Genomic DNA, 18,662 nt, shown 5'->3' with positions numbered 1-18,662 from the left:
TACCTAACTACATCAATCAAGGAGCAATTATTAAATATCCACTCAACTAGTAGAGGCAAAATAGGCTGATGGGGGCTATCCAAAACAGCAAGGCCAACATCAAAATGAGCCTTATATACGCTAGCTAGGCTGATAAGATTGCATGTCTCTGTCCAAAATGAATCTGCAAGCTTGAATCAGTGAAAGCAGGGGTGGTTGCGCAAAGTTATTGCTGGAGCAACAGTCACTAATATTGTACAACGACGTACATGATAAGATTGCATGTCTCTGTCCAAAAAGAATCTGCAAGCTTGAATCAGTGGAAGCAGGGGTGGTTGCGCAAAGTTATTGCTGGAGCAACAGTCACTAATATTGTACAACGACGTACATGATAAGATTGCATGTCTCTGTCCAAAAAGAATCTGCAAGCTTGAATCAGTGGAAGCAGGGGTGGTTGCGCAAAGTTATTGCTGGAGCAACAGTCACTAATATTGTACATCGTGTCACAGCCAAGTTCAATAAAACTATGAGTGAGGCTATGCAAACCACCCTTAGTTGTTGAGTTGACCACCCTAATAAATTTTTTTCAACTTTTTTCCTATTTTACCTTTTATTGCAAAAACATGATGAAATCACCCAGATCCATTCGGTGGTTATCTACCGAAACATCTACCAATGTTCGGCAGATAGTGTCGAATAAATACAAATATTTCGACAGATAACTGTCGAATACCTTTTTCATTTCCATTCGGTGGTTATCCACCGAATAATCTACTAATGTTCAGCAGATAACTGTCGAATAACCATAAATATTTCGGTAGATAACTGTCGAATGACCCGACGAACAAAATTGAAATTTTTTGTTTTAAGGGTAAAGTTGGAATTTTAAAATAAGATGGTCAACTCATCAATTTAGAGTGGTCTGAATAGCACTGGCCTAAAACTATTTGTACATTTTAATCATTTTGTAAAGGGATATTGTTGCCATTAAGAATAATGATAAAGCTTGGGTGTTCAGACTTCATGGCCCAAAAAAACTTCGGCTTCGATTTGGGCCAGCCCATCAAACCCATGCCAATGTTATTGAAAAGAACCCGGCCATTCTTACAAGCCTACTTATAATATAAGCATAAATTCAATTTAGACACATAACTATATATGATATTTCAACGGGGTCCACGAACTTTCAAATATTTCAAATATACATTTGATTTATTATGTAAATTGAAAAATGAAATTTCGTCCATCAATTTATTGAGAGATCAGTTAAATGTCAGCTTGTCTTTTGCTAACGGGAATTAATTGGCGACATGACACCAACTTAGCATACATTTCCAGCCAAATGAGCAACACATGTCCACTTGACACGGGCCTACACACCCATCACCTCTTTCCCGCTCATCGAATGCTCTCCTGACCATTTAGTCTCCCAAAAATATCACGTTTTCCCCCAAATTCGAATATAAATCCCTCACTTGTGTTTAACGAGCGAGAAAGAGATGATGAGTTTGTGGACCTGTGTCGCTCATTTGGCGGGAAATGAGCGACACGGGTCCACCTAACCCCTGACATGGGCCTACAAACTCTCTCTCTCTCTCTCTCTCTCTCTATTATTATTAAATTGTGGGCATGTGTCGCTCATTTGGCAGGAAATGTTTGCTGAGATAGCGCCACATCGCCAAGTAATCCCAGTCAGCAAAAGCCAAGCTGTCATTTAACTGATCTCTCAACAAATCAATGGACATAAATTCATTTTTCAATTTAGATAATAGATCGGGTGTATATTTAAAATATTTTAAAGTTCATGGACCTCGTTGAAATAGCTTATATCGTTATGTGTCTAAATTGAATTTATGCCTATAATATAATACAATGAGATGATGGACACTCCACATTCCGTGAGACAGCTAAAAAATTGAACTCTTAATATTGGCAAGAGTACTCCCTTGGAAAAAGAAAGCACAAACGAAATTATAATTGAAGTATCATAAGTTCTCACAGACATCTACAACAATGTGGAATGTCATCCGAGCTAAGGACAGGGTGCGGAAAAAAAAATCCATTTTATGCTAGGATTGGGAATTCTTCCCTCATTTGGAATGCACACGCGAACATATTTTTCGGTCAAGATATATGGTATCTGATTGCTAGACAATTGGAAACACAAGAAAACAAAATACAAACTGAAATTGAGAAGAAATTTAGATGTTCCTCTCTTTCTTGATAAGCAACTACGCATGACAATTTATCGGATAGAGAAAGCCAGAAGCTGATTCATCCAAGTACACAGGATGTGTACAAGTCTACCCCCAAAGATTATTTTGACATACGATCCAAACCATCACATCAACAACATTCCCCAGTTTCATTGCTGTTACATCATGGGGCAAACCTTATTTGGACATCTTAGTTCATTACATTACAACATTTCAAACGCTTCAACTCAAACCTTAATTATGTGGCACTTTATGCTGCATTTTGGGATTGGCAGGTTTGATCTGAATTAAAAAAGGAAGTTTCAGAAGAATGGCAATGACGACTTTAACACATACACATGCATACGTGTGTATATATATATGGCATAATATAACTAACAGAGTGGACTTATAAAGTATTACTTCATACCTCTTGAACCCATTGAAGGAGCATCAAGCTGCTTTTCTGGTATGGCATCTAGGTAAGCCGGTAACTCATTGTATGCCTCATGCAACCTGGCCAAAAGGGGGAACTGAGTCTGCACAAAGAATTGAGGGAAAAGAAACTCATCAGAAGATGCAGATGGACAAAGCCACTTGAGGTTTAGACAAAATTTCTAAGACTAGCTAAGTAATTGGTTGTACTCGTGTGTGTGTGTGTGTGTGAGAGAGAGAGTTATTTTTAGTTGTACCTGTAAGCAACAGCAAAAGAAACAAAAGGGACAGACATTAAAAAAAAAATAAAAAATGAAAGAGCAGCTAGTGGATAAAATTAATAATATAGGAGCATCGAAGACCAGGGGCAGAGTCCAAAATGGTAGAAAAGAAAGGTCAAAGACTGTTCCAGTTTTTTTCCTTTTTAATCTTTTGCTGATCGAAAAGGGTAAGAAGACCCCTTATCTTCCACGAGCCAAGTCAGACATATAGTCTAAGGCTCACCAGTCACCACCACATCGAACCTAGGCTTTGAGGTAGTAGAAACTAGTTCTTGCCAAAATCCACTGATGTAGTGGTGATTGTTACAGTAATTTTGATTCCATAAAATCTTATAAGTTGAAGTACCATAGCACAGCGAAATATGGTTATTCTAACTTTATATTTCAGAAATAGAAAAGAATATAAGCTGATTGTACAGTTCTAAAGGATAGAGCATTTAGTGCACTGTCTCTGTAAATACCTATTTTATTTTCGGGGGGACTGAGTTTCAGTAAATACCTTATTTATCATAAACCTACCATATGATAAAAACCCCTACTGAAAAAATGAAGCTACTATTCGTAGCATAAGAATAGATATGCAGATCAAAGACGAATTGCTACTGAAAGTAAATACATAGCACATAAATTAATTATGTGATGGAATCATCAGAACACCACCAAATTGGATTAGTTTCCATTGGCACACAAAAAGAAAAGAGAAAACAAGAAAAAGGAAAATGTCATGCTACAAATAATAAATACAGCTTTTACACAATCAAGTGAATAATTTATTGTATGTATATTCCCTACAGTTGTAACTGGTACAAGGATAGAATGAGTGGTACCATGTCAAGATTGAACCTTGTATAAGCTGCAGAAATCTGCGGTGCTAGAAACAAATCTGCCTGCAAATATTTGTCAACATGTCACATTCTTTGAATTTTTTTTTTTTTCAGACAAAGTAATTCACACTAGCACTTGTTCAGTGACACATTAGGATGTCAGAATGCCACTGTACAACATGCAACTCAAACTGTAGGGTTCATGTAAGGCACTAATCAAAAAAGTGCAGGGGGTGAGTTCGACAACAGAAAAATTATCAACAGCATCATCTATCTATATGTATAAAAGCTAGAGTTGCATTAGGTTCCTTAGAGTTGCTGGAAATTCTATGATTATATGTAGTGGCTTGAATTCAGTGCAACCAAAGATTAGTAATAGTTATTTGTATTTGGAATTGGGATTGGGAACAGAAAAGGAGATTTGGGAAGTTGCTGCTCAGACAAATTATTAGGGCAGGGATACGGCTCAGATTTTATAAGCTGAAGAAGAAAATTCATGAGACAACGCAATGTGATTACTCAATAGCATCATAATATATTTTATGGTCCTTGGAAAGAACTAGATTACTATCACAATTTTGAGTCTGAATATCTGCAGATGGCAAGGCGTATTTCAGCAGGCCTAAAGGATGAGTATGATAAGTCATAATTGATTTACTGAGCAAAGGTCTATCCACCACTGTGTTATTTTCAGTTGGGTGCCTGAAATTTAACCAATAAACTGCATCACTTGTTCATGGGAAAATCTGGGTTTCTTCTATTTTGCATATTTTTTGGTCTATAAGAGAGACTTCGTTTTTGGGGATCATTATGGTCTTCAGCTTCCTCAATTTCTAGGGATAGCTCTTTTTCTGCATTACTTTTAGATTGGACTGCAGCTCTTTATTACTTTCTTCTGCTTTGTGTAATTGCTGTTCTTGACATGTACCTGGTCTAGTTAGTTGCTGTATGCTTTAGCAATTTATATTTAGTGGATATCTTAGCCACTGTATTGTACGTACCTTTGTTTCATATTAACAAAAGTTTATTCCTAAAAAAAAAAATCTTCATTTCATTTATAATTTTATTAGAATTTGTCATTATGTTTGATTTGATGATATTTTGTAAGGTTTCATTTTTTTTTTTTCCCTTTCATAATAATTTCGATTATCTAATTCACTCCAATCAAATGTCTATTCCATCCTATCGAACTGGATTATAATCTTGCATTACATCGGATAAGCTTGTAAAATTTTAGTTTGGATCGGATACGGATTTGGTAATAAATAACTGTTTGAAACCAAGAAACAAAAAATAAAAAGATTTTGTGAACTGGAGTCTGGAAGTGTGAACTGTGAAGGAAAGCGTGAAGAGATATAGACTTACCAGAGATTCAGTTGTTGTTCAAAAATCAATGGATGAAACCAAGGAGGCTGTGTGCGTGACCGGAGCCAATGGCTTCATCGGTTCGTGGCTGGTCAAGACCTTACTGGAACAACGCTACACCCGCATCCACGTGTCCATCTTCCCCGGCTCCGACTCCTCCCACCTCTTCTCTCTCCCCTTCGCCTCCGCCGCCACCGTTACCGTCTTCGAGGCCGACCTCCTCGACCCTCACGCCGTCTCCAAAGCCGTCCAGGGCTGCCGGGGGGTCTTCCACGTGGCGTCCCCCTGCACCCTCGAGGACACCACCGACCCCGACACCGACCTCATCTTGCCTGCCGTGCAGGGCACGCTCAATGTGCTTCAGGCCGCGTCCAGGTTCGGCGTCAGGCGCGTGGTCCTCAGAAGCAAGTAAATTAAAGCACCATCACTCTATGCACGTGTGTTGATGCTGATAACTGCCAACATGCCCAACACGGTGGAGTTGAAAAATGCTGAAAACTAGGTCCGTAATGGCGTTCTGGGAGGGTTAAGATCTTAAAAGCTTTGCCTTTTTGGCATCTTTATTATTCTATAAGCGAAAAAAAAAAAAAAAAAAAGCAAAATGCTGATCTCAAGAACCTTGAAAGAACGTGTGCCTTAATTTGCGTTTAGGCACTTTAACTTACTACTTGTTAATTAATTCTTTGCATAAATTCAATTTAGACACATAATTATATATGCTATTTCAACGGGGTTTAAGAACTTTCAAATATTTCAAATATACACCTGATTTATTATGTAAATTGAAAAATAAAATTCCGTACATTAATTTATTGAGAGATCAGTTAAATGTCAGCTTGACTTTTACTAACGGAGATTAATTGGCGACATGGCACCAACTCAGCATACATTTCCCGCCAAATGAGCAACACATGTCCACTTGACACATGCCCACACACCCATCACCTCTTTCCCGCTCGTCGAACGCTCTCCTGACCATTTAGTCTCTAAAAAACATCATGTTTCCCCCAAATTCGAATATAAATCTCTCACTTGTGTTCAACGAGCGAGAAAGAGATGATGACTTTGTGGACCCGTGTCAGGGGTTAGGTGGACCTGTGTCGCTCATTTGGCAGGAAATGAGCAACACGGGTCCACCTAACCCTGACACGGGCCCACAAACTCTCACTCTCTCTATTATTATTAAATTGTGGGCCCATGTCACTCATTTGGCGAGAAATGTTTGCTGAGATAGCGCCACGTAGTCAAGTAATCCCGGTCAGCAAAAGCCAAGCTGTCATTTAACTGATCTCTCAACGAATCAATGGACAGAAATTCATTTTTCAATTTAGATAATAGATCGGGTGTATATTTAAAATATTTTAAAGTTCATGGACCCCGTTGAAATAGCTTATATAGTTATGTGTCTAAATTGAATTTATGCCTTAATTCTTTCTTCCTTATATACATTTCTCTAGTCAGTGTTTTGTCTCCCACCAAAGAGTGAAAAGATGGGAGCTGAGGCCTACCCAAGCCCAAGCCCAAGGAAGCTGCTGCAGCAGCAGCATCAGGCACATCAACAAGTGTCCAATAACAGAAACTTGCAGCTCAAGATGTTTGTGCTTGTCATACTCACCAACCTTCTCACCATCTACATCTTCAGTCCTGCCTCTCCTTTCAACTTCAACCATACCCCTCTAGACCCTCTCCCTCGCTGGGACTCAAGTCACTCAGCAACCACTGTCTTGCATAATGAGCTTAACTCCACCAGAACTCAACTTGCTGCAAGTCACTCTCTAATTACTGAGCTGCATGAAAGGCTCAACTCTACTAACTTGCTTGTGTAGGCCCTCCTTATCAAGCTGGCTGGTGAACCACATGTTCCATCAACAAATCAAGTAGTACAGAATAAGTTGGTGGCCAAGCCTGAGGTTGGTTATAATGATGAGGTGGAGCTGTCAATTGGCCCTCACAAGCTCCCACTTGGGTATTCACCAAGGGTGGGATCCGACGAGGTGCAGCCAGCGGTTGGAGCAGGCTGCCTGAGGTTTCCGGAGGAGTTGGTCAAGTACATGACATATGAAGTTGGAGGGGAGTGCCCAGTGGATGATGTGTTTCAACAGAAGCTGATGCTTAAAGGGTGTGAGCCATTCCCTCGGTGGAGATGCCACCCCAAATCCCCTGCCAATTATATGGAGCCAACCCCACTTCCAGACAGCCTCTGGGCAACCCCACCTGACAACAGCATCATTTGGGATCCGTACACCTGTAAAAGCTACCAGTGCCTCATTGACCGCACAAATGCACCAGGATACTATGACTGCAAGGATTGCTTCAACTTGCGGATGCAGGGCAGGGAGAAGAATAGGTGGCTCTTGGACAAGGGAGCAAAAGGGCTTGATTATGGGATTGACCAAGTTCTCAACACAAAACCTCACGGGACTATCCGTATATGACTTGACATTGGAGGTGGGACTAGCACATTTGCTGCTAGAATGAGGGAGAGGAATGTGACTATCATCACTAGCACAATGAATTTGGATGGTCCATTCAACAGCTTCATTGCATCGCGGGGCTTGATCCCAATTCATCTCAGTGTCTCCCACAAGCTTCCATTCTTCGAAAACACTCTGGATATTGTGCATTCAATGCATGTTCTCAGCAACTGGATTCCCGATACCATGCTTGAGTTCACGCTATATGACATATACAGGGTGTTGAGGCCAGGAGGGCTCTTCTGGCTCGATCGTTTCTTCTGCTTGGGATCACAGCTCAACGAAACTTACGTTCCCATGTTGGATCGGATTGGTTTTAACAAACTACAATGGAATGCCAGTGCCAAGCTTGATCGTGGAAAAAATAAAATCGAGTGGTACTTTTCAGCCCTGTTGGAGAAACCAATGACCTGAGGATGAGGTACATTCATATTGTGTTTTGCTTAATGAACACAAAACTGTAAAAGAATTTTGTATTTTTAAGAGCTGAAGATCTTGAGTGGTTTTAGTTCTATTTAACTTGCAATGCACTTAACAACGAATCTTTTTGGAATAAATTATATTTCACTCCAAGAGGCTAGCCAGAACGATTGGAAACAGATGAAGCATAAATGAAAATTGAAGAATAAAGTAATACTAGAGCTCTTGGATATGATGACGAACATGGCCTATCTGCATGCTCTCCTCTTACATTATGCAGAAACCTGATGAAATGTTTAGTGAGAATCTACATAATAGATGGCAAAACAATAAAGTGCAAAATATTTTACACTGTCCAATCATGTTGGAAACCATGTTTGGGGGAAAAAAGAAAGTGCAAATCTTTTGAACTCACAAGTCACAATCACTTGAGTCCGATATTTGATAAAGTTTCAGAAAGTTATTACAACGAGCATCTAGATGTCTTAACACAATCATGAATCCATTATCAAAACAACCACATGTCTTAAAGAAATCTTGGAAATCCATTATCAGTCTCCCCCTCCCCTCTAGAAAAGAGTTATTAAAGAAAGAAAAACAAGGATTCAACAATTCAACAAGAAGAATATAGTATGAACTTTTCTTAAAGAAGAAATTACCCGTGATTGTTAATTTGCTTGGCATAGAAGCAGCCTACAGGTCATTCTAATTACAGGCTGTCTAGTTCCTAAGCAGGAAACATGGTGGTGAATCTCTCTGGAAGAGATTCTGAACTTAGAGTGCTGCCCTTTTGATTGCCTAGAGAATTAAGAAAAGAAAGGCTGACAAATATAAGTATGTAAGTACATCTCTGATTCTTCCCTCCTTTACATATTACAGTGTAACAAATTGTATATCATAAGAGAGTGGGAAACTGTTGATGATCATGTTTTGTTTTTACATTGTCCTAGGGTGCTGCGTCTTTAGCCACAACTGACTAGGGAGATGGAAGTTAGCGGGTAATGGGAAGAAGCTAGGCCAATGTTTTGTGGGGCTCTATGGTTGCTGATGTGTTCTTTGTGAAATGGTTGGAGAGAAACAAGCAGATTTTGAAGATTTTGGAGAAGTTGGGGATGAGGAGTTATGGGACAAAGTTAGGTTTTGGTCTTCACAAACCTAAAGTGGGAAATATGTTTCATATATTTATTCTTCACAAACTAACAAACTCACACCAAATCTTTGTTTTATAGATGCAAACTATGAATTTCCTTCAAATACCAAAGCAATAATATTTTATGATTCACAGTTCTGGTTTTTCATCGTACTGTCCAGCCATGATGACTATCGAAACAAATTGCATCATCCAGCCTAAAGAATCTGCTATAGACAGAAACAGCCAAGTACTACCAAGTTCAAAATGTAAACTGATACTCACTGGGGCTCTATCTTTGAAGGTGGAAATACTCCACTATAATTAAAGACCTCACCGCTAGAGCTAGCCTTACTTGCCTCCTCATAGCTTGTGGAATTGGATATTGACTCAGCATTGGGGTTCAAACCTGCAAGCTGCATAATGTTCTCAATCTCTTTTACCACTTGACTCATTGTAGGCCTGTTGGCTCCTTCTTCTTCAACACACCTCATTGCAAGATCCACAAACTTTTCCAAACCTTTTAGTGTGGTTCCCAAACCGATTACTGGGTCTAGAATTTCATGAAGGTTGTATAAATCTTTAGTCTTATCCATTGCCATCCTCACTTCTCTCACAACATATTTTCCCCGCTGTATTGGTTTTCTTCCAGTAAGTAGCTCCAACAGTAGCACTCCAAAACTATAAACATCACTCTTCTCAGTCACTTGTTGGGTCGTGTAATATTCAGGATCCAAGTAGCCCTACAATAAAAAGGAAAATATTGTCTTATGTTTGTGAAATCGTCAATATAGGCAACCTACAATAACGTGACTTCAATAGATTGTTAAATTCAAGTTATATTCATGTCACTAAAACTGATGCTTTATAAAGCGCAAGTCTGTGGTATCATGCATTTATATGGCATCCAAATAGCCTTGCTTGTGGGCAAAGACAATACTTACAACAAAAGAGATGGAAAATTTTCCATACAAGTTGCATTTTACAGACTTCTCCGCCTTGAAATATTAATCCACTACCAAAAACATGTGGACAATGAAAACTGATACTTGTATAATTTCATAAATAGTTCTGTGGGTGACTCAATTGAAAAGTACACTTTTGACAAAAACAAAAACTGAAAATTATAAACTAATTTTTATTCCATCACTTTTGCCTTCATTGATAACAAAACTGCACTATAGGGGTATTGAAAACTGACCATTGTCCCTTTAACTTGAGTGGAGACATGATCCTTTTCACCATCATCCATAGGCTTGGAGAGGCCAAAATCAGCAACTTTTGCATTTAAGTAATCATCCAACAGAACATTAGTTGATTTTACATCTCTATGTATAATAGGAGGGTTGGCATGTTCATGAAGATAAGATAGGCCTCTAGCTGTACCAAGGGATACTTTAAGTCTCCTCATCCAGTCCAACTTGATTCCTGACTTACCTGCATAGACAATTTTCTGTATGTCATCAAAATATGCAAAAAAAAAAATAAATGAAGCTAGCTAAAATGTGTCTTCTTAAAAACTGTCTTTCATTTATGAGGTAGATACTGTACTGATGCTCAAGCATGAGGGCCACTTGCTACTATTATAAGAAGGTGTCTCATAGTGTTTTACTTGTTAGTGAGGTACAATTGAACATAGAAGCAATTGCAGGATAGATTGTGTTAGGAATTCCGACAATTTCTATCCCAAGATCACGCACACTTAAACAAGAAAATAGATGCAAAAGAAACAACACATCAAAATTTATGGAGTGCTGCTATATGCACACCCCATTTGCTCTCACTACACACCCCCTCACTTAATTTGTGAATTGACACATTTGACACAAAGTGAAAAGACTCTAAAGGTGATGCAGCACGCATGGCACATGACTATTGGCTCCGGAGTGATAGGCGCAAATCTGCCCATTAGGGTCCCGGTGTCCGATTTTTACGCACCTTACCTTTTCGTAAAGGAAACGACGAGACAAATCCAAGTCACAGCCAATCGTGTTTAAAGTTTTTCTGCAGTTTCTTTGCATTTTTAATTATCTTTTATTATTTTCAGTATTTATTTTGGTTGTTAAATATACCATTTCTGGCTCTTAGGGAGTTATTAAGGCTGTATGGTATTAGACATTATCAGGAGATGTAATGGGGAGTTAATTTGATTAATGAAAATTTGAAGTTTCTTTTGAAACCTTTCTATCAACTTGGAATCCGTTTGGATCAACAAGGTTATAGGTCCCTTGTTCATGGTATTCTCAATCTAGAGAATCAACAAGTCTAAGGTTTGTGTGTGTGTTGTGATTCATCATCTGCGCTGCATCAAAAGGACAACCCACAATTTTTGAGAAAAAAAAAAACAATGCTGGGGTGAAATACATCTTAGTCGTCCATATTTCATCAAACATTGCATCCGTAACTTAGGTCCTCATTAGATTTCTTGCTTGTTTATGTGTGCGTGTGTAGTAATGGTTACTTGTCACACAGTCTGACATATTATATTGTCAAGTTGTGAATCATGAGTGTAGATTCAGACATGATTCCACCTAAACAATGATTTTGATGAGACTTTGGCAACATACCATACTAGGCTATCTAAAAGTAGATATATATATATATATATATGTGTGTGTGTGTGTGTGTGTGTGTGTGTGTATGGAAATTTTATTATTGTGTTTTTATTGGTTATTGGCAGGTAAGATGATCTACAAAATAATAGAATTTAAGAGGAAGAATTAGTTATAAATACCTGAAAGACTATCCTTCAGAGTACCATTTGCAACATACTCATACACCAACATCTGCTCGCCTTGCTCGTAACAAAATCCCACAAGGCTGACAAGGTTTTTATGATGAACCCTTGAAAGAAGTTCAATCTCAGTTTTGAACTCAAGTCCACCTTGCATAGATTGTTTTTGAGCTCTTTTGATGGCAATCAGTTTCCCAGTGGAAAGAGTTCCACGGTAAACCTATAAAAAATATAAGACAATATACATTTGATAACTACTTAGTGCCTGGAATACTCTTTTTTTTTTTTTTTTTGGTGTTGTTAAACCTTGATTTTAATCAAAAATATTTGAACAAAAAAATCTTGAACAGAAAAAAACTGAGTCCAACATGTTTGGTGTTATGTGCTGGTGTTTTTTGGGGGTGCTTCTTGGCGATTTATTTTGCAAGGAAAAACAAAACATATTTTGCAAGGAAAAACAAAACATTCTTTTTCCATAAAAGGAACGTAAAGAAAATTTATTTAGTAATGGATTAATATTTGCTTACCAGATGTCTAACATTGTTAGAATGTCAAATAATTAAAACCATTCATTCAAAGATGATTCCACATGATCAATAGTTTTAAGTGATAGAGTGACAACATAACTGATATATTCAAACAAACCTGGAAATGATATTATACTATAAAAAGAAAATCAAAATTACCTTTCCATAACCCCCAGATCCAACATTATTTGCTTCCGAAAAGTTATTGGTGTATTTCTTGAGCTCTTCTAAAGAGAACAATCTAGCCCCTTTTAACTGAGGAATGCTACCACTGCTCGTATTTGCATCCCATTTCACTGCATTTTAATGACATAAATGCGGTACTGTGGTTTACAAACCCAATTGAATATCGATACAACATAAATTGAAGGTTATGTATTACCTAAAGGATTGGTTTGGTCAGTGGCTCTTGTTGCTCTCCTCTTCTGACGAAAAGCATAAACTCCTAAAAGGAGTACTATGAGCACAAGGACAGAAACACCAGCTGCTGCTCCAACAATAATTCTGACATTCGATGATTTGTTTGATTCTGTTGGTACTCCCATTTCTACATCATTATAAGAAGAGAGACAGGAAAAAATGTATCAATATAGAGAAAACATTGCAACTTTTCTTGTTTCTTTTTCATTTTTGCGTGTGAAATAAAGAATCACCTGCAAAGTGTTGATAATCATCACCAATAAAATAGAAAGGTCCAAAAGATTTATCAGGCTTGAAAGTTTGGTTACTAAGAAGAAAAGCAATACTTATCACTTCCTTTCTTTTGAAACGATCTTGGCCAAGTGGGAATACTTCCAGGCTCAACCTAAGGTATGCAAGTGAATCCTTGGTGGAATTACTCAAATTGACTGAATCCACAGGAAGAGGGTGTGACAAAAAGGAATTCATGAGTTCCTTCTCAAGCTCTTTGTAGTGACTTGAATTTTCCAAGTTTGAGAAGGAAGGAGCTCTGAAGATTAGAGTTCCCTTGTATGGATATGCACATTTACAGTTGGGACTGGAAACCTGATCTGAAGTGCAGGGACTGCGCACACAGTTAATTGGCAATGTTGAATTTGAGACATCAGATGGTTTGGAAATCCCGCAGTAACTCGGTGTCCCTCCATTTTCGTCACAAAATGGGTTTTGCACAAGTCTGCAGGAGAACAAAGAAACTAGATAACTACCCTGTTGAGTAACAAAACAATAATCTGACTTCCAACAAATAATAACATAAGTAATTTTCTCTTACCAGACATGTTAAACTGTCAAACAGAAATGTTGATTAGGTGAAATAAACTCTAATTGTGCTGTCCTAGATTCTAATTGATAATATGACTACATGACATGTCAAATGGTCTGACAAGAGAACATTGTTATTTCTTTTGACAATATATTCCTTGGAGAAAAAATGGCAAAATCTTATTATATATAGAAAATGACTTACATTAATGTAACTTTGTATCCTCCACCTCTGTCGTTAACTTCACTAATTGAATTCTTTTGTAAATCAATAAGCTTCAGTTCATTGCTATAGGAGGTGCCAATATCGAGGGTGCCATTGAGCTGGTTGTTCCTTAGGACCCTGTCACCACATACATGCCCAAATGAATTTCTAATAACCATCTTTGCTATTATCTCATGAACATATTAGAAGATTCCTCATGCTCAAATTGAGGAAACTTCAACATTTGTTTATATTTCCCAACATGTATAATGGTGAATGAGATCATGCCATGCCAATACTCACACTGTCTGTAAATTGGGAAGGCTGAATAGTGAAACAGGTATTGCTCCTTGAAGTTTTGTGTGCTCCATCATTCTGGCATACAATATTATAGGTTATAAAACTCGGTTGAAAAATTGCCTCTGGGTGTCCAGAGGCATGTACACACACACACGCGCACACACAGGACAGGAGGAAAGACATACAATGTGGTCAAAGACTGTAAGGTTGAAAACCATGGAGGAACATCAGATGCATCAAAACTATTATTGCTCAAATCCCTGTACATACACATTTTAATTAAATAATGCAGTAGAAAAAAAACAAAATATATTGTTGTGGCATGAAGGATGAATGACATAAAAATGACTGATGTTGAAACTAATATGCTAGTTATAATCAATATGACTTACAGATAATGGAGGAGGTTCATGCCAGAAAGGTTGGGTGCAGGGCCACTCAGCTTATTGTTGGATAAGAACCTAAGAACAGAACACCAGAGGCCTCTATAGGTTTTTCATAAAGACAATAAAAACTCGATTGATCAAAACATATACAAAGTTCTATTTGGCAAGTCTTTTTTTATCTTACAGCTGAGAGACGTTTTTCAGATTGTTGAGGTTCCCAGGAATAGGCCCAGTTAACACGTTTCTATCAAATCGCCTGTAGCCAAACACTGATACTCCATTAAAAAAAATTAACTGCGAGAAAAAAAAAAAAACTCCTCACAATTTCAGAGATGCAAGGCATCTCAGTATATATGAATATACTTAGAGTTTGTGACATTGATACGTACACCACCTCCAGACTCTGTACAAGCCCAAGGGTAGAAGGAATGTCACCACTTAGTTGATTACTTTCGAAAAGCCTGAGCAAGAAAAAATAGAAAACTTCGCTTCATAGTTATCTTATTAAAGAAAATTAATCTGCAGACTTGATATTTAGAGAGTTAAGGAATTAGAAAGTTTTATGTTCAACATGGTCACCATGTATCAAAAAAGGACTTATAGAGGCCATACTGCCATACCCTAATGACTAAAAGGATATACAGTTTTGAAAAGCTATTACCTTAGGAGGAATATTAGATATCTGTTTGCAATATACACATGCAATCGCTTACTACAAAAACAGCCACAATTCGAAGAAAATATAAATACATAAATATTTAATCTTACACATGTATCAGTCTCATGTTTGAGCTAAAAAGCTGAGATGGAATTGTCCCCGAGAGTTTATTCATTCCAAGATGGCTGTAAATAAAAGAAGGAATCTTAGATAATTGACAGAATATTATACTAAGAAAATCCATTAAGCAACTGAAAATAAAAAATAAAGTTGACATACAAGTGCTTGCAATGATTCAGACTATCAAGACCAGGTTCACCACCACTAGACACTGGGATGGGTCCTTCAAGCTCATTGTCAGCTAGATCTAGCCAATAAAGTTTAGATAGACTACCAATGGAAGTCGGAATGCGCCCGCTGAATCTATTAGAATTCAGAGATCTGTGATTTCAATAAAAGAAAAAGGCCTATGAGCACTGAAAAGTTGAAGTGAGTGAACAAAGAAAAATGTAAATTAAAAAGTAGATGTCGATAAGAAGATAGATGGATCCTGTAATTTACTGCATTGAAGATATATTATCTTAACATCATAAGAAGTAGTCATCTTTTCAGTTGAACAGTAAAAGAATTATCAAGTTAAACAAAACCCTTACAGAAAGACTAGCTCCTGCAGGGATCCTATAGTAGCAGGAATGGAACCAGAGAAACTGCAACCAACCAGGATTCTGCAATGCACACAAGCAAGCAAATTTACTAGGAGAATCTTACCACGTCATTTTAGTTTTGACAATCAATCTTTATAAAAACCAATATTTTCTTACAAGTTATGTAGCTTCTTCAAACTCCCGATTGCTGGTGGAAGTTGTCCTGTCAGGCCCTTGTTGTAAGACAGGTCCCTGAAGAGACCCATGGCGAACAAATTATAGAAGACTAATTGAAAATTTATCTGGTGTTTTTTATTTTCTATCGAGTTACAAAATTGTAATGAAAATTCTTTCTGATCACTTGTTTTTATGATACAGAAAACATAGCAAATGCAACAAGCCTTGAGGCACATTTGTTTTGAGTGCCTTGTGTAGAGCAGCAAATTTTGGGATATATGCACAATGCAGTCTAACAAGAAAGATGTATCTGACCACTCGTTTAGATGCATGAATTTGAAATGAAATCCAACTAGTAGAAGAGAAAGTGCAAAGAAGACCTACAAAATTTGTAGTTCAGATAACTGTTCAATATCTCCAGACAGTGTGCCTTTCAAATCCATACTTGGCAATGATCTGAAATACAAAAAAATTTTAAATATCAAAATCTTGGAATAGGATAATTAAATTAGTACATGATTATTAAAATGGGAAAAACATGCTAATATCGTACATGGAGGTAACATGTGAGTTGGTGCACTCAATGCCTTCCCAATCGCCACAAGGATTTGAACTCACCCAACCGGGAAGAGTGTTCTCCCACAGTGCCTTAAGAGACTTTAAACCAATATCTGCATCAGGAATCAAATAGTATATTCATTCAGCATAGTAAAAACTGAATTCTGAAACAGAATTATTCAATCAATTGTAGTAGATAGAAAACTTACAAAAATCTAAGGATTACAGAGTTACCAATTATGAGTTTAAGAAAGCAATTTTCAGAACATAATTTCCCCAACTGTACTACTTTAGCTTCCGCAATCCAAATAACAATAGGAAAACACCTTCTAAAAGTTGAGCCTCTTTCCTGGGTGACTAAGTATTTCTTAATCAAGTGCAATTCAATTCTGACTTCAGAATACTGCTATGAAATGGTTTCTGAAGCAGAGGAATTTGCAAGCATTATCATAAACTACTTGCTTTGAACACCGGATTACAACATTGTACATGGCACAATATGGTAGAAAAAGAAGTGATTATAAACTTCAGTCTTGTGACCATTTACATATACTTGTAATTTTTGCAGCCAGATGTAGCCTTTACAAACTGTCCTTTTTTTTATTCCAAGGAAAGCCTTTTAGAACTGAGTGATGTAGATAAACACTAATCCCACCTTCGGTCACTGAAAACTTGGAGATAAATGAATTTATTTTTTTCTGAGAAAAGCCTTTTGGACTTGATGATGTAGATACACAAATTGATCCTACCTCAGGTCACTGAGAACTTGAGAGAGAAATAAAAAAAAAAACTTTTCTAATCCTATAATTTATATTGTTAATATTTTCAAATAACAAGGTAAAGGGGAACTCTTGTTCATGCAAATACTGAATGTCAAAGACATAAGCTTAAAAGGTCTGATTTTCTTTAACATAAGGGGAAGAAGTTGCAATTAAGGTAAAAACAATAAAAAGAATAAAGGAAACATCAATATAGGGCGACTGCTTGTCATTCCAACAGAGTTCAGTTTGTTGATTACGTTTTTGTTTTTCCTTTCTTGATCAGTAAAAGAGTAATTTCACTAACAAGACAGAGCAAACCAGCCAGCATTAAACAAAGCATTCAAGATGGGAAAAAAATAAAGAAAAAAACTAGAAACACAACCCCAAGAAAGGTCTTTAGCAGGTACACAAATCTGCTACTCACATATCAACAAATAGCTGGCTTAACCAAAGTAAATTAGTAGCTAAATTGAGCTTACCATCCTGAACATCTGTCTGGTCTAGTGCTAAAACGAGAGATGGCACGAATAATAGAAGCAGAAACACCTGATTTCTTTGATCCATTATTCAACAAAAACAAGCTCCAAGACGTCACAATTCTGTTCAAATTTCTAACAGTGAGCAAGAATATTCCAGAGAAGCTTCAGCTAGAACTCATCTGAAACAATGAGTAAATAATGCATGCAACACCATAGTTAAACAACATTCAATCAATATCAATGTCTTATTCCAGTTTTCTACCAGATGTTTCACTAGAAGGCTGAATGAGACTTCTTTGTTGGCATGATAAAACACAGTGGCCACTTACTATGATATTTTCTCCTCATTTTCCCCTCTTTCTATTTATTAAAACAATGACAGTAAGTGGCATATTTACTACAGAAAAGGTCAATAGCCATGCATAATTTTTTTTGAAATACAAATGCTTTTTTGTTTGAAAACTTCCACACAAAGAGGTAAATACAAAAAACCCAACTCTAAGTCATTGAGACATTGAGACATTGAGACACACACAGGTTGGTTTTGGTTGGGGGCCTTATTACAAGAAGATGGTTTTGGCTTTGTATAGAAAAAGCTTCCTCTCCTCTCTCAAGTCATTGTCAGAGGAACAATAAAAACAATATAGACTTTTGGGTATGAAGTTTAGGATTTAATAATGGCAATAGTTGATTGGTTAGTGGGGAGCAAATTACTTGGCCAATTTGTACTTGAGCGTTAGGGAGCTGATGGAGCTGGACTTTGAATGTTCCAATATAGCATTTATTTCTTTCATGATCAGCTGTCCTGTCCATTTGTGTACATCCAAAACTCCAAGTGCAACTCAGACCCTTCTTCAGTCAATTCCCCTTCCCTCACTCCAAGTCAACATCCACCTGCAAGCTGCAACAA

At 37.3% G+C, this 18,662-nt stretch overlaps 1 protein-coding gene, 1 long non-coding RNA gene and 1 pseudogene across 4 annotated transcripts; 1 reads left to right on the top strand and 2 right to left on the bottom strand.

Annotated features, from left to right (window-relative positions):
- Window positions 1–2,139: 2,139 nt before the first annotated feature.
- LOC147279712 (uncharacterized) lies at window positions 2,140–5,210 on the bottom strand. Its single transcript, XR_015123434.1, has 4 exons — window positions 5,080–5,210; window positions 3,718–3,777; window positions 2,605–2,713; window positions 2,140–2,477 (listed from the first exon to the last, which is right to left on the bottom strand). It is a non-coding gene; the product is annotated as an uncharacterized LOC147279712 (long non-coding RNA).
- A 1,359-nt stretch (window positions 5,211–6,569) lies between these two features.
- Window positions 6,570–8,010, top strand: LOC147279711 (putative methyltransferase At1g29790; annotated as a pseudogene).
- A 1,120-nt stretch (window positions 8,011–9,130) lies between these two features.
- On the bottom strand, window positions 9,131–18,237 carry LOC147279710 (Leucine-rich repeat protein kinase family protein). Of its 3 annotated transcripts, none has more exons than XM_086249719.1 (19): window positions 17,753–18,237; window positions 16,508–16,625; window positions 16,339–16,410; window positions 15,955–16,029; window positions 15,787–15,858; window positions 15,413–15,574; window positions 15,244–15,318; window positions 14,865–14,936; window positions 14,660–14,731; window positions 14,482–14,550; window positions 14,275–14,349; window positions 14,093–14,164; window positions 13,790–13,927; window positions 13,017–13,498; window positions 12,746–12,910; window positions 12,523–12,659; window positions 11,837–12,056; window positions 10,304–10,539; window positions 9,131–9,845 (listed from the first exon to the last, which is right to left on the bottom strand). In XM_086249719.1, the coding sequence occupies exons 1-19, from the start codon at window positions 17,835–17,837 to the stop codon at window positions 9,384–9,386; spliced, it is 2,859 nt and encodes a 952-aa protein (XP_086105845.1). In that variant the 5' UTR covers window positions 17,838–18,237; the 3' UTR covers window positions 9,131–9,383. The 3 variants fall into 3 exon arrangements, with proteins under 3 accessions (XP_086105845.1, XP_086105846.1, XP_086105847.1); XM_086249720.1 differs by having other exon boundaries at window positions 12,746–12,901; XM_086249721.1 differs by having other exon boundaries at window positions 12,746–12,892.
- Between the last annotated feature and the right edge of the window lie 425 nt (window positions 18,238–18,662).

The sequence above is a fragment of the Dryas octopetala genome, chromosome 7 (genome assembly GCF_963921425.1).
Source record: "Dryas octopetala chromosome 7, drDryOcto1.1, whole genome shotgun sequence".
NCBI lineage: Eukaryota > Viridiplantae > Streptophyta > Magnoliopsida > Rosales > Rosaceae > Dryas > Dryas octopetala.
This window is presented reverse-complemented; position numbering and strand designations above follow the sequence as displayed.

Excerpts from the sequence above, each read along its gene's own strand:
- LOC147279710 (XM_086249719.1), bottom strand. The coding sequence starts at position 17,837 with ATGGATCAAAGAAATCAGGTGTTTCTGCTTCTATTATTCGTGCCATCT. Across the intron at positions 15,319-15,412 it reads CTGAATCATTGCAAGCACTT|CCATCTTGGAATGAATAAAC; the intron begins GTATGTCAACTT and ends TTTTATTTACAG. Across the intron at positions 14,350-14,481 it reads ATGAACCTCCTCCATTATCT|GGATTTGAGCAATAATAGTT; the intron begins GTAAGTCATATT and ends GTGTATGTACAG.